This window comes from Mastigoproctus giganteus, chromosome 10, assembly GCF_048544385.1.
Source record: "Mastigoproctus giganteus isolate SK-2022 chromosome 10, ASM4854438v1, whole genome shotgun sequence".
Lineage (NCBI taxonomy): Eukaryota > Metazoa > Arthropoda > Arachnida > Uropygi > Thelyphonidae > Mastigoproctus > Mastigoproctus giganteus.
The window spans coordinates 201,908,251-201,922,732 of record NC_143584.1 but is presented as its reverse complement, the minus strand read 5'-3'; the positions used below and the strand labels follow the sequence as shown (position 1 = coordinate 201,922,732).

The following is a 14,482-nucleotide window of genomic DNA, read 5'->3' as shown; positions in this document are numbered from 1 at the left end:
GTGTTTCTTAACTAATAGTATAACCCCTCCTCCCTTCCTATCCTGTCTATCCTTTCTGTAGACATTGTACTCCTCAAATTCCAGTTCTGCATTCCTTATATCTGTGTGACACCACGTCTCTGAAATCCCAACAATATCTGCCTTTGATGTTTTGAGCAATAACTCAAATTCATCAAATTTATTTACTAAACTCCTAGCATTCGTGTACACGCAAGTATACATGCACCTGCTCTTCCTCTTAGCCACTCTAACACAACCCATGTGTTTACTTGTACCCCCATGATTCCCAACAGTCTCTGTAATATCCTGCATCTTATTTTCCAGGCTGCTGCTCATTCCAATAGAAGCAGTGCAAGAATCACTTTCTCCTCTGCCAGTGGCTACTGTTAATCTATTAGTCCTTGTATCCCCCCAATCTAGCAGTTTTCCGACCCACCTAACACTGCCTCGATAGCATCAGCAAACATTCTTGCACCCTTTCTATTTAAGTGTATCCTATCCCTGTAGAAGCAGTCTCTCCTGTTAACAAGTACAGAACAGGCTGAAAAAAATTCTACCCCTTGAGCCCTGCACAATCTTTCCAGTGCTGAATTGATCGACAGGGCTCTCATCATACACTCCCTTCTATCGGGTCTGGGCAGAATTGCAGACACTTTCAAATTCAACCCTAATTCACGGCTTTTTTTCATCAGTGACCTGTACTTGTTAAGTAATTCCGCTGGTCTACTACTCTTAATATCATTAGTGTCAACTTGTACAACTATATCACCTTTTGTGCCCTTAAAATATGATATCCGCTCTACAACGTCATCAACCTTTGCCCCTGGCAGACATACCCTGGTCCTGTTCCACCTATCCTTTTTACAAAGCATGTTTCCCTGACAATAGAGTCACCAACAACTACTAGTTCCTTTGGGACCAGCGCATTCTGCCTTGACCTAAGCATTCTACTTATTTTCAAAGTTTGACCGTAATGTATTTTTATCATGATTCTGGTATAAATTTGGACACCCTGACAAAGATGAAGCTTTCTGAGTGACTGTCTCCTTAAAAAAGGTAAGCAATAGTTCCCACTGTTCAATTAATCTTGACAAATTTGTGCTGAATGAAAGTCATCTTATTCATACATTTTGGTGTCTTCATATCCTCTGTTTTAAAGATTCTGAAACTTCTGCAGCCCATTTTATTTTAGCATTTCTAAAATCTCTTGGTTTAACTGGATGAAACCCAATTTCATTGACAAACTTGTTGCAGCTTTTACTGCAGCTAAATGAATTACATAAAAAAGAAATATAGGCGACCCATTTGTTTATCTTTAAATACTGATGAAATGCCATTCTATCACCAACCATAGTAGCAGCAATATTATCCACATAGGATGCAATACAGTTTGATCAGCATTTTTAATGTTCAAATTCAGCAAACATCAACTCGCCTACATTCTAGTCAGTAAAATCACCCTCCTCCAGGTGATTCTATCAGATGCTGGGTGAAGAAGAGCAGAATAATGATGAGTAAATAATATGAATAAATACACGTCTTTGCCAACTCTGAATATTTTCCTAAATAAGAGATCAGCATGATTAGCTAGTTACAGAACGATTGTATTGTACTGTATTGTAACAAAGATGAAATAAAAAGATAATCTTTTCCACTTAAAAAAAAAAAAAAATGGTTTTGATCTGTTCTGATATGTTTTGCATGCAAAAGGATAGCTTATCATGTTTTACATGATATTATTGCTGAAATGGCATAAACTACAAAATGGAAACCTACATCCTTTTCTGATTTTAAAATATAGGAAGAGCATATCAGTATGTGCATTCTAAACCATTGAAAATAATGCTTCTTGATTTGATCACCTCTAACTGTTGTTTGTATCAGAAGTAAAAGGAAACTAACTTCATTATTTCCAAAAACAAAAACTTTAAATTAAAAATTAAATAAATCAGAATACTCGCTTTCTGCAACTATTTAAAGGAAACATTTATACGCAGAAAAAGAAAGCAGACTAAAGCCAATTTGAGAGGCAATCATATATATATGCCTGGCATACATAACAGATGGTTTTAGATTTGGTTTGCTTCAACCAGACTTTGTCTGCAAAGCGATGTTTTATCTGGTTTCCTTCAAAACATTTCACTACTGGAAAAGAACTAATGGTAAAACATCAATAAGCGCAGCTAACTTCTGAATATTATCTATAAGCATAATTATGTTGATTGTGACTTCAGTATTTGGTTGACATGCTGTTCTGGATTTTGTGCAAAGACAAGAAAACTAAGGCCACACGACATTACTATACTGTCTGTAAATTAAAATCATATAAAGACATGGTTTGTAAATATTACAAAGAATTCAAAAATGCTGACAGGTGTATCTTTCTATTCAAAAATAAAGTTGCCCTACAGTCACTTTCACCAACTCACCGAATCTAATTCAAATAACTCTATTTCAAAACTTCTTCAAATATATATACTAATGCAACGTTTCCCAAACTGGTGTCCACGGACCACTGGGTGTCCACAGACTAGTTCCAGGGGGTCCGTGAAACGGATCCTCTGGAACTGGTGAAATTATTCGTTCTATGTATAGCAAACTGATGATAAATAAAGTTATTATTATATATTTATGTAAAAATAAGAATAAAGTTCAGTTGTTTTAAACATGTATGCTTATGTATATATAGGGGTCCGCAAACTTTTTTGATTTTTGAAGGGGTCTGAATATTTTTTTTTTTTTTTTTTTTTTTTGATTTTTGAAAGGGTCCGTAGATCTCAATAGTTTGGGAACAACTGTACTAATGAATGACATGCTTACATGACAAACCAAAACTCCAAGATCATGATGTCGGTGTGCATTATTTTTCATATGATGGTTAATTTGTTTTCCACAAGCAGTACATTTAACAATCAAATTTCGAATATCCTCATCTATAAAAAAAAAAAAAAAGTGTCAACATTATAATATTTGAACAGACTAAGTAACACAAAGCAAGGAAATATGTGTGTTTGAATTTAAATCATAAAAAAAATAAATAAATAAAAAATTAATGTTTAAGTAAACACAAAAATCACATGCCTTCAAGGACAAAAGCCTAAAACTAAACTAGGAAATAGATCCAAAGCTCCCCTGGACCAAAGAGATAAAAAAAACTGGGTGATAAGTCTAATATATAAAATTAAGCTATTTTTATAAATGTTTGAAATACTGTATTATCAGAACCAAGGGACAAGGAGATTGACAATCTCATAAGTAAACTAATTCAGGTTATTTTGGTTTGGTTTTTTTTTTAGGAGCATTAGCAACTAAGGCCATATTGCTCTGGGAATATGCGGTGGTCATTCCCTGACCTTTCCGCATTCTCCGTATTTGGTGGTGACAGGCTCGAACCCCGGTCTAATCGAGAAGCGCGTGCTATGCACTGCTGCTCCTTCCCACCTGGCTACGGAGGCGCCTGTAAACTAATTCAGATTAGTGGCAATAGCAGAAGGTTATGCACATCTTCTCTGTGAGTATTTACATGCAACCCTTACTTACCATATTCATAGAAAGAAGAAATTGGCATTCAAAATTCAAATCACTAGTAAAGGTCACAAAGGAAAGCTAGCTACTGGTATGCAAAACTTAAGGACCAGTCATGTAGCTTTTCATAGGAGTGGCCTGGATATGGGAAAAGCATACCAAAGGAACTGCGAGAGATACAGAAATGATGAAGGAAACAACACTGAAACAACAACGGAAACAAAACAGTACAGAGGGACTTTATTCAAAAATGGCAACATAGCACTGGCTACTGCTATGATACAGATGCATCACAGCCAAAGATGGAACAAAGGGAAGAGGTGGTCCTCAGTAGGAGATATGGCCACCCCTAATGTCGATGCAAGCTTTGCACTGCCTGTCCATACTTAGAACAATGTTGTTGATAAGTTCTTGCGGTAAAATCGTCCATTCCTCTGTCAGCGCCATCTTCAGCTGGTGAACATTTTCTGGTGACCGTGGACGTGCTGCTAGGTGTCTCCCCAGAGCGTCCCATATGTATTCAATGGGATTTAGATCGGTAGAACGGGCAGGCCAATCCATATGAACAATGTCTTCACTTTCCAAAAGCATATCAACAGCTGCAGTGTGATGGGGTGTGGCATTATCATCCATAAACACGAACTCATGGCCAATGGCACCTCGGAACAGATGCACATGGGGAAGGATTACCTCAGTACAGTAGCATGCACCAGTTACAGTACCACCTTCCAGTATTTGGAGTTGTGTACATCCATCCAAGATAATGCCTCCCCAGACGAGAACACCTCGACCTTCATATCGATCCCTTTCAGTGATGTTTGCGGGGTGATACCGTGTGCCAACCTCTTGCCAGATTAGCTGACATCCAGAATCACTGCCAAGACTGAATCTATTCTCATCAGTAAAGAGTACCTTACCTCACTGCGCTGCTATCCAGTCCTTGTGTTCGATGCACCACTGTAAACGGTGTCTCCGATGAGCAGGTGTTAAAGGGACACAAGTGTACTGGCCATCAGGCAAACAGTCCACCTATGTGGAGTCACCAGGCCACAGTAAATCGTGATATCCTGTGTCCTGTGCAGCTAGTTTGCAGTGGATCCCGCTGTCTGGTGTCAGTCCCTCTTGGCCTGTAGGAGTATATAGTGGTCATCATTGGGCGTTGCTTTTCGTGGATGACCACCACTGGTCATTCAAAACAGGTGTACCTGTTGTTCTGAAGGCCGACCATGCACGTAAGACGATACCGAACTTTGCAGCCACACTCCTTGCACTTCGACCTTCCCAATTATTCGACCCCCAGGTAAAGTCATTCAGATGTTGTCTACTGGCCATTTCTTGTCTGTAGCACTGAATGAAACCAATCGAACATCTGGTTTCGATTCATCACGATTCAAATTTTTGTGTGTGCACCAGCTTTCTACTGAATGGCCAGTCATGCAAATCACCACAGGCTGTTTCGTTTGATTTTGTCGTTGTAACCGTTAGAAATAGTGTTGGTCTTTAGGTTTTGCACGCCAGTGTATAAGGAATGTATCAGAGAAGAACAATAGTAACTGAATAAAAATTTTATTTACGTATACAGGAATTCTAGGGATATTGTAAAAAAAGAATTTGGACTTCTGGTTAGGTCTCAACTAACAGGGATACTGAAGAGCTGATTGAGGTGTGCTGCCAACTGGCGATGTATCACAGGCATAATCTTTACATCATTTGGATGATATAAAGAGAATGATGAAACTTTCTTTGTGCAACTTGAATGGGTAAGCATTCAAGTTTAATATACTTCTTACACAACAGAAACTGTAGAACATCACAAGTGGGATAAGACTTTCTGAAAGAAGAGTACTACAAAAGAAAGATGTCAAAATGGATTATGACAGCTGAAAAGTTTGAGAAAAATAAAAAAGAACAGAACAGTCAAAAAAGTGAAGTAAGCAGGTTATGCAGTGGAAGTAAGAAAACAGGTTATCAATAAGCTAATAATTTGCTCAGTAATAGCATTAGTAATGGTAAACGATGCAAGAAAGCAAGCAAGAAGCCAGTATTACCAAGCTTCCTGAAGAAACTGCCAACGAGATCCATTTCAGGACTGCCGCAATCCTCCGCAGCACTCAAAAAACTTACTCAAACCTTAACCATCGTCAACATGCTGCCCTATCATCTATAAGAAAAGACAACTCCATCGTCGTACTTCCTGCTGATAAAGGGCGCCGGACCACTGTATTAGAGCGATCAACCTACCGAGAGAAAGCCCTGACCCTACTACTAGACCCAAACGTATATGAACCTCTATCTGATTCACCCATTAAGGTCTTGAAACGTCGAGACACATGTCAATAAACTCGTCCACACATGGTTTAAAGATAAGAAGATCTCGACTACAACTCAGCGTCTTCTACATGCTACTGGCTGCCAACTACCGCAATTCTATGGATTACCAAAGATCCACAAACCGGGTATTCCTCTCAGACCAATAGTGTCGTGCTGCAGTGCCCCAACGTATGAACTGTCCAAGCATATCGTGCGCCTCCTCTCACCTCTTGTAGGAAATACCTTACACACCATTAAAAATAGCAGTGAATTCATCCACCTCATTAAGGACCTTTCAATCCCTGACAACACCGTCATGGCATCATTTGATGTGATTTCTTTATTCACTTCAATTCCCGTCCAACAGGCTGTGCACTGCGCCAGAAGGCTCCTTGAGAACGACTTAAGCCTCCAATCCAGGACATCACTATCCACTGATGACATCTGTACCGCCCTCAACATATCAGCATCTTCACTTTTGAGGATTCAGTCTATCAGCAGGTACATGGCACTGCTGTGGGTGCCCCTGTTAGTTCCGTAGTAGCCAACATCGCCATGGAAGATCTGGAGGAGCAGATACACCGGAACCCACCTACACCTATTACAACATGGTGTAGGTAGGTTGACGATATTTTTACTGTAATATCACGTGGCTCTGAAACAGCACTACTGGAATACCTCAACTCCCTATCTAATTTCATCATGTTTACTATAGAGTTAGAGGTCAACGATGCGCTCCTGTTCCTGGATGTCCTAGTGCATCGCGTAGGCCCACATCTAGAGACTTCAGTATACCGCAAATGTATGTGGTGCGGTCAATTCACTAACTACAGATCCGGCCACGCACCAAGTCATCTCAATAGCATTGCCCGCACCCTATTCTCCAGGGCTTAGAGCCATTCCAGCACTGATACAATTAGGAGTAACGAGATCTCCTGTGTGAAGGCGGACCTAACCAAATGTGGTTATCCATCCCATGTGCTAGGCAGGTGCCTATTACAGGCACAAGAACTCACATCCCACCCAAGACCACCGAACCAAGACAGTATATCATCCGCCTACATTCCCTATTATCCATACGTGTCAGGACGGATCTCGAAGGTCCTTAGAAATTACGACATCAAATGCGTGCAGTTACCCTGCAGGAACCTACGTTTGCTTGTCTCCAGTGTGAAGACCCTGTCACACCTGTCTTACGCAGCAATGTAGTATATCGCATCACCTGTAGAGATTGTGACAGTTGCTACATAGGAGAAACATTAAGGCGTCTCCAAGATCGGCTTATAGAACATGACAGAGCAATCCAGCTTGCCGAAACTGACCAGTCCGCGGTCGCGGAACATTTTTGGGCCACCAACCACGATCTTGATCCCAAACGTGACTTTGAAATAGTAGACACTCACGACACTTTCGCCACCACCTATGGCTAGAGTCACTTAACATATTAAACAATCCAAAGGCAATAAACCGCCACAAAGGCATACGTCTACACCCCATTCTAGAGACAACCGTTTTAATGCTAGATGATCAGTGGAGTAAAAGCAGCGCATGTCCATGCAACAACAATGGCACATGATTAACGTGCCTCACTCAGAGCTCATTGCACTTATCCGTTGTATTTTTGTATTTGAATTTCAGTTGATGAAGAGACAAGCCAGTCTCGAAAGCTACTGCCTGTTAGTATATATTTGTATTTTTACATTAAACTGGATTTATAACTTATACGTGTATGTTATTTCAACCATGGATCCCAGTAAACCAGGCCCATTCGTTACCAAGCATATACAGCATCAGACAAAAAAAAAAATTCCCATTTGACCTACCCATTCCCTCCATTAATTTGTCAATTTATTCCTGGAATTTATCGAAGTTATCCACTTCTACAAAAACAGAAGTGTTTTCCAGCCACTCAACCACCCACTGGCTAAAGGAAATCTTCCATATATCTATTCTGCAACCATCCTTCCTTAATTTGAATTTGTGCCCTTCATGTGCATAGTCAGAGCAAGAAGAATCCCATCAGCATCGAGCTTGCTCAATTCATTCAACGCTTTAAGCAACTCTATCAAATCGCCTTACAGGTGCTGCAAATATAACGGAACCTCTTTGTTCCCCTCACCAGTCTTGTTACCCTTCTCTGTACTCATTCCAACAGCTCTGCATCTTTGCTAAAATGAGGCCTCCAGACCTATATGCAGTACTCAAGATGTGGTCTGACTACTGCCTTATACAATGAGTTAATCACGTACTTATCACTGCTAGAAAAATTTCTGCATATCACTGACAAAACCCCCATGAGCTGTCCTGGCAGCCTGTTTGCACTGCACAGAGAACTTCATATCTGACTGCACTGTTTATCCCCAGTTCTTTTATCATTTTCCACTACCCTGAGTGTAGCACCACACAGTTGGTAAGTTACTCTGGGGTTACTTCTACCCATATGCAGTACTTTGCACTTGTCAATATTACTATTAATTGTCATTATTATATAATTGTCATTCCTCAGTCCATCTGCCTAACTTTTCTAGATCCTGTTGCAGTAACATACCATCATTACTGCCATTAACCATCCTTACCACCTCTGCATTATCTGCAGGTTTTAAGTATTTTATTTATATAAAATTTATAACTGTTAGTTACTTCCCACATTATGCTTTCATACAAGATTTAGATAATTAAAAAAAAAAAGCATATGGTCACAAAAATTCTAATTATTATTTTAGTGGTATCGGATCTTGTCACTCATACTCGTGTGTATTTAGATTGTAGAGTATGTGTGTTTTGAGCCAATTTACACATTATGAGGCTGAAAAACCTGGAAGAACACACAGGAGAAAATCCCCATTCCCGCTACCTGAGACTACTGAAAGTAACTTTAGAAATTCTAAGTCATCAACAAAAGTTGAATCTGCATTTCAGCAAATGAATGGCAGATGCCAATGCATCATGCTAACTATGCTGACATGGAGGAAAACATAGAGGCAGACCAAAAATTTTGATGTTACTCAGAGACCATAAATATTCATAGATAAATAGCGGTGCCTCCATAGTCAGGTGGGAAGGAGCAGCAGTGCGTAGCACACACTTCTTGATTAGACCGGGGTTCGAACCCGTGAGCCACCAAATACGGAGGATGCGGAAAGGTCAGAGAATGACCACCGCATATCCAGGAGCAATATGGCCTTAGTTGCTAATGCTCCTAAAAACCAAATAACAATAACAATAGATGAATAGCCAATAAACTGGAATATTTGAAAATCTGGCACTACAATGGTTCAGTGGATGCTGGACTTCTACTGTAATGAGCAAGTATTTAGTGATACCTGCAGGTGGTGCTATTAAATCCTACATAATCTCTGTACTGAATCCACTGAAGGTTCAGTCCTTCAACACTTTTTTTGGAAAGGTCTCAGTTTGTATTCTATTTAAAAGATTGGGCAAATTCTTAAAGGCCTATTCAATCAGGACAATTTGTGTATCATGTAATGGTTAAGGGGACACTAAAAGTTTCTTTCAATTCTGTATGACAGCTCTTGTGATGGTACAGAACTCTGTTCAGTTGGCAAATGTGGTGGGGGTGGCAGTATTGCATGTTGTATGACTAGCCTCTTAGCTTAGCTACCAGGGAGTAGTTATCACACAAACACAATGAGTAGCTGCAAACTAGTACCTGCCCTTAGTGATGAGAAGGAAGGCCATTCCTGCTCATCACTAAGAACAATCATCACTATCATTCCTGTACTTTCCTTCCATATGTCCCCCCTTCCCTGGCAAGCTCAACAAAAGGGGGAGGAGGACACATGGAAGGAAAGTACAGTAATGATAGTGAGGCAGGAGCTTGGTCCTCTATACACAAGTAAAGGGTCTGTTACGGGTTCTGGCAAGGCGACATATCCTTAGCTGCTGAGCTCTATAGGTGATTCCCAGACAATATAATCCCACACTGAGGAAGAGTACCCAAGTTCCAGGAGTATTTCTACCCTAAGGAGTTAGGATTAGCTGTATGTCTCTGGATGAAAGATCCCATACTGGGGTTAGCTCCAGCATCTACAGAAAATCCAGTCCCTAGATCTTCTGCAGGGTAGTAGAGAATTAGCAGAAGTGGCCTATTGGTAGTGATCTCACACTGGGTCAGGCATGCCACTGGTCTCAGCTGAAAATCCTACCCCAAGGGATTTGCAAGTTTGCTCCACGTGAAGCTTTCCCATGCTGGGATGGCTGGAATCTCAGTGTCAGCACAATTCTAACCAGGCAGTGCAGGGGTTAGTGATCAAGCCTTGGGATAATCCCACACTGGTTGTAAGGGGCTGCAGTGTCAGCAGGATTCATACAAGGGGAGCTAGCAACTACATGACCCCATAAAGGGCTTGAAGAAACAGCAGTAGAATTCTGCAATTTTGGTTTTTAGGAGCATTAGCAACTAAGGCCATATTGCTCCGGGATATGCGATGGTCATTCCCTGACCTTTCCGCATCCTCCGTATTTGGTGGTGACGGGCTTGAACCCCAGTCTAATCAAGAAGTGTGTGCTGTGCACTGCTGCTCCTTCCCACATGGCTACGGAGGTGCCTCCTATCCTGGGTAAATCAGGATTGGCAGAAAATTGCACAGTTAAAAGATCCTATACTGGGGTGCAAGAATCCTGGTGTCAGCAAGTAGCCTACCCTATAAAGAGGGTTTGGAAACTGGCTGAAGATCCCATACTACACATTACACCAGTGACAGCAATGGTGGTGTGCTGTATGACTGTGAGGGGTGGTTGAGCAGCGAGGGAAAGTGGGATGGGTCAGTGGAGAGAATAGAAGATAAGAATGCAGACTGGTGTGACTTACAGCAAAGGCTGCTTGTGCAGTCTGAGAAGTGGTTGTATGTCACTAGGTAAGTCAAGAAGAGGTACTCTTCATCTCTTGGAAGATTTCTCATTTAGGTGAGGAGTATGCTTCTAGGCTGATGATAGTTGTCACACCATTAGAGTACATGGGTCCAATCTCCAAACTCCCCACATGCAACAAGCCAGAGAGAGAAAATGGAACTTGCCATTGAAGAAGCCATGTCCAATAATGAGCAATATAGCACAGTCTTGGTGTAAGCCAGGGTTTATTCTTGAGGTTCACTGTAGTCACATTTTAGATAAACTTCCTAGAGGAAGCTCGCTCCTTTTAGTGTAGTGTCTCACCTCTCCTGCCACATGCAATACAGCTTGGCCAGAATGCCTTTCTTCTCTCATCTGACACTGTTAGCTAAACCAATGGTTATCCTTGAAATCTGCACCGGGATGCCTTTTCTGGGACAGCAGGCAAGTTCTCTGTAAATAACTTGGAAGTTGACTGTAGACTGAGGAAAGCATGCCAGCAATGACCTCTCCTGGGCTTTGGTGATCCCTAATAAGAAAAAGTCACTGCAGAGTTTCCAGTTGACATCTGCAGTTAATGCAATCAACTCTCTTAAACCACATACCTGCCTCAGTATGTAGTGATGGAAATAATGACATCAGTATAGAGGACTGCAAGAGATTTTCTTTTGAGGCCCCAGTCAGTCCTGGCAGTCCTAGATATGAGTCCAATGTAGTTTTTTCTGCTTGGTATATTTGATTTGCGGTAGAAATGTCAGTTCGTCATCTCAGTAACTCCAACGTATTTCCATTGTGTTGGATGACTGATGCACTGGCATGTAAGATTCACAGCAGGTGTTCTAGTTGTGCTACTTTTCCACAGATATATATATATATGAAGGTTATGAGCTAGAAACCATTCTTGAAAGTAATCAAGAACACTGTTCAAGGCACACACAAGACTCTGCACCAACAAGGATATTTTAATTTCAAGGATACTATCACCAGCGAAGGCACTATGTCCATCACATCCAGTTGTTGGTGAGCCACTCAATCCAGATGATGTTCCGTAAGAATGGCCCCAGGACAAAATCTTGAGTACAGTCTCTGGAAACCAGTTTGGTCAGGATCCTGTATCTAGCACATATGATGATAGTATACTTGGTCAGATAACTATGCATGAGCTTACAGATGTTGGAAGGAGTCATCATCTGACAAGAACACTTGAGGCCCCACCAAATGGTGTTGAAGGTTCCCTCAAAATTCATAGTGATGGCTAGTAGGTATTTGTCTAGGACTTGAGTCAGAATAGAGAACTTGTGGAGGACATTCTCAGTAGAGTGGCCCTGCTTGAACCAGTAACATGCCAGTCTGAGGAGAAGCTAGCTTAAATAGTGTATGGAGGCTCAGAAGAGAATAAGCTGCTCAAGAAGCTTACCCAGGACTGGGAGTATACTTTAGAGCTGGTTAGGGGTTTATCAGAGCTCTTAGAGAAGAGCTTCAAGACAGCTGATTTCCAGAGATCAGAGAAAACTGCTTTAGCAAGGCAAGCATTAAAATGGCAACGCATCATATCAGGGTGCAGCTCCCATAACTTTTTGATTATCTCAACTTTCATCTTTCGTCTTGGCCACAGCAGCTTTCAGTTCATCAGCAGTAATGGGTGGCTCCAGCTCACTGGGTGCATAGTTCAAGCTCCTGGCAACAATTCCTCTTAAAACATTAGGCTCAGCTATGTCAGTGAGAAAGAGTAATTCAGAGGCTTTCCATAGAATCCTTCCAGCTGAAGGTTTTATTTCAATCTATCCCTGGCATTAATAATATCTCGATTGAGCAATTTTTTTTATAAACAATTTTATAAATGATTCTGTAAGAGTCAGAGTTACTTTGTGTTGCAACCATATTACACCAAGATTTGCATTAACAGTCAGTAATAAGCCAATGTCAGTTAGGGTTAGTTAGTTAGTTATTTGGTTTTTAGGAGCATTAGCAACTAAGGCCATATTGCTCCGGTATATATGCAATGGTCATTCTCTGACCTTTCCGCATCCTCCGTATTTGGCAGTGACGGGCTCGAACCCCGGTCTAATCAAGAAGCGTGTGCTACGCACTGCTGCTCCTTCCCACCTGACTACGGAGGCACCGTCGGTTAGGGTAGTAACTAGATGACATCAGGCAGAGGTCAGCTAGCTGCTACTATAGTTGACATGCCAAAAACTCCCCCAAACAAAACAAAACTTCAACATATTTTCATTATTATGTGGATATCATTTAATCTTACAACATAAAACATACAAAGTTTTATTTATTTATTTTATTTTTTGTTTTGCTTGGGGACTTTGTGTCTGTCAACTAGCTTGGTCATAGTGAGTCAATTCATATGCTTGTGCCTGGCAACTTTTGAAAAAAGCTCAAGATCAAGCAGATGAAGGCATGAGGGAGATTTTTCAGAAAAAAGGAAGAATGCAGATTCTTTATAATACAGACTTTGGACTTGAAATTATATTTCACTGATAACATATGCATTTTATATTTAAATACTGTTTATAGGATTCTTTATCAGTACAGTTTGCAGACTTTATGAAGAGAGTAAAGCAGGGTTATTATTATAAACAAAACTTTTCTGAAGAGGGTAAAGCCTGCAAAAAATGACCCTGCTGTCCAGACTTGGCTGATACTCAGCATTGCTATAAAGAATTGCTAAAATGTGAAACATGACTTTCGATAATCGGTTATATTTTGAGCTTCCTTGTGCACTTGTCAGTTCTCCAATCACAGGTCACTAAACATAAATTCTTTTTTTCTCATTACAGCATTTGGTAGCTTTTCACACTGAAATTGACAGAACTGATACTGAGAAGTACTAGAAACTTGAACACAAAAAATTTCAAATTTGAACATGATGAACTGCTGGTTAATGAAATTTGTGCTATCTGAGCATTTATAAGATCATAATTTTGTTCAATGGGAACTTGCATATCACACAGTCCCATTCAGTAACAAAGTACCTCTTCATTAAAAAAAGAGAACAGAATCTTCATTTTTTAGATTCTCCACAATATTGGCAATAGAAATATCTGCAGCCAAGTTAGAATAGTTCTTCTAATTCAATCTAGTTAAGTAACCTACTTCCAAAATGGAAGTTAAAAGAGTTAACAACTACTGGTGTAACAAATTTAAGCACATTCTTCAACACTTCAAGGAGTAATGACCTTAATAAATGGATATGAGGTGTGATGGATTGAAAAGCTATGTTTTGATTTACAAATAATGGCATTAACATTTAGAGGAAACAAGCAAATTACTTTATTTAGGCCAGAGGAGAGGTACCTGAAACTGAGTATGTTACATACCTAGAATTATTAGCTTGCTTGGCCTGTTTAGAATTGTTTTCACCAGAAGTTTGAAACTCAGATGTTTTTTTTCTTGAGGAGAAAATTAACATTAATTTAACAAATAGATATTTATTGTATACCCAGTATAAAATGAAATATAAGTACAATTTCAGTTCAGTAGCTTTCGGAACTCGTGTCCCTTTATCAACTGACAAATTTGAATACATTACAAGCAAAGTGTGGCACGTTACTCATTCGTCATTGTTGTAGCACGGACGTGTGCTGCCTTGCGCCAGTGATCATCCATCAATAAAACGGTTGTCTCCAGGATTGGATGTATACGCATGCCTTTCTGGCGATTTAATGCCTTAGGGTTGTTTATTATGTTTAGTGACTCTAGCCATAGGCGGTGGCGAAAGTGTCGCACGTGGTCCACTATCTCAAAGTCGCGCTTGGGGTCAAGATCGTGGTTGGTAGCCCAA

General features: G+C 40.4%; 1 protein-coding gene across 3 annotated transcripts in view; it reads right to left on the bottom strand.

Annotated features, from left to right (window-relative positions):
• Positions 1 to 14,482, bottom strand: part of XNP (ATRX chromatin remodeler XNP) — a 664,672-nt gene that overhangs the window by 568,904 nt on the left and 81,286 nt on the right. For all 3 annotated transcript variants that reach the window (XM_090383634.1, XM_090383636.1, XM_090383635.1), the window contains exon 5: positions 2,821 to 2,933. In XM_090383634.1, coding sequence (XP_090239760.1) covers positions 2,821 to 2,933 — 113 coding nt within the window. The remainder of the gene's footprint in view (positions 1 to 2,820; positions 2,934 to 14,482) is intronic.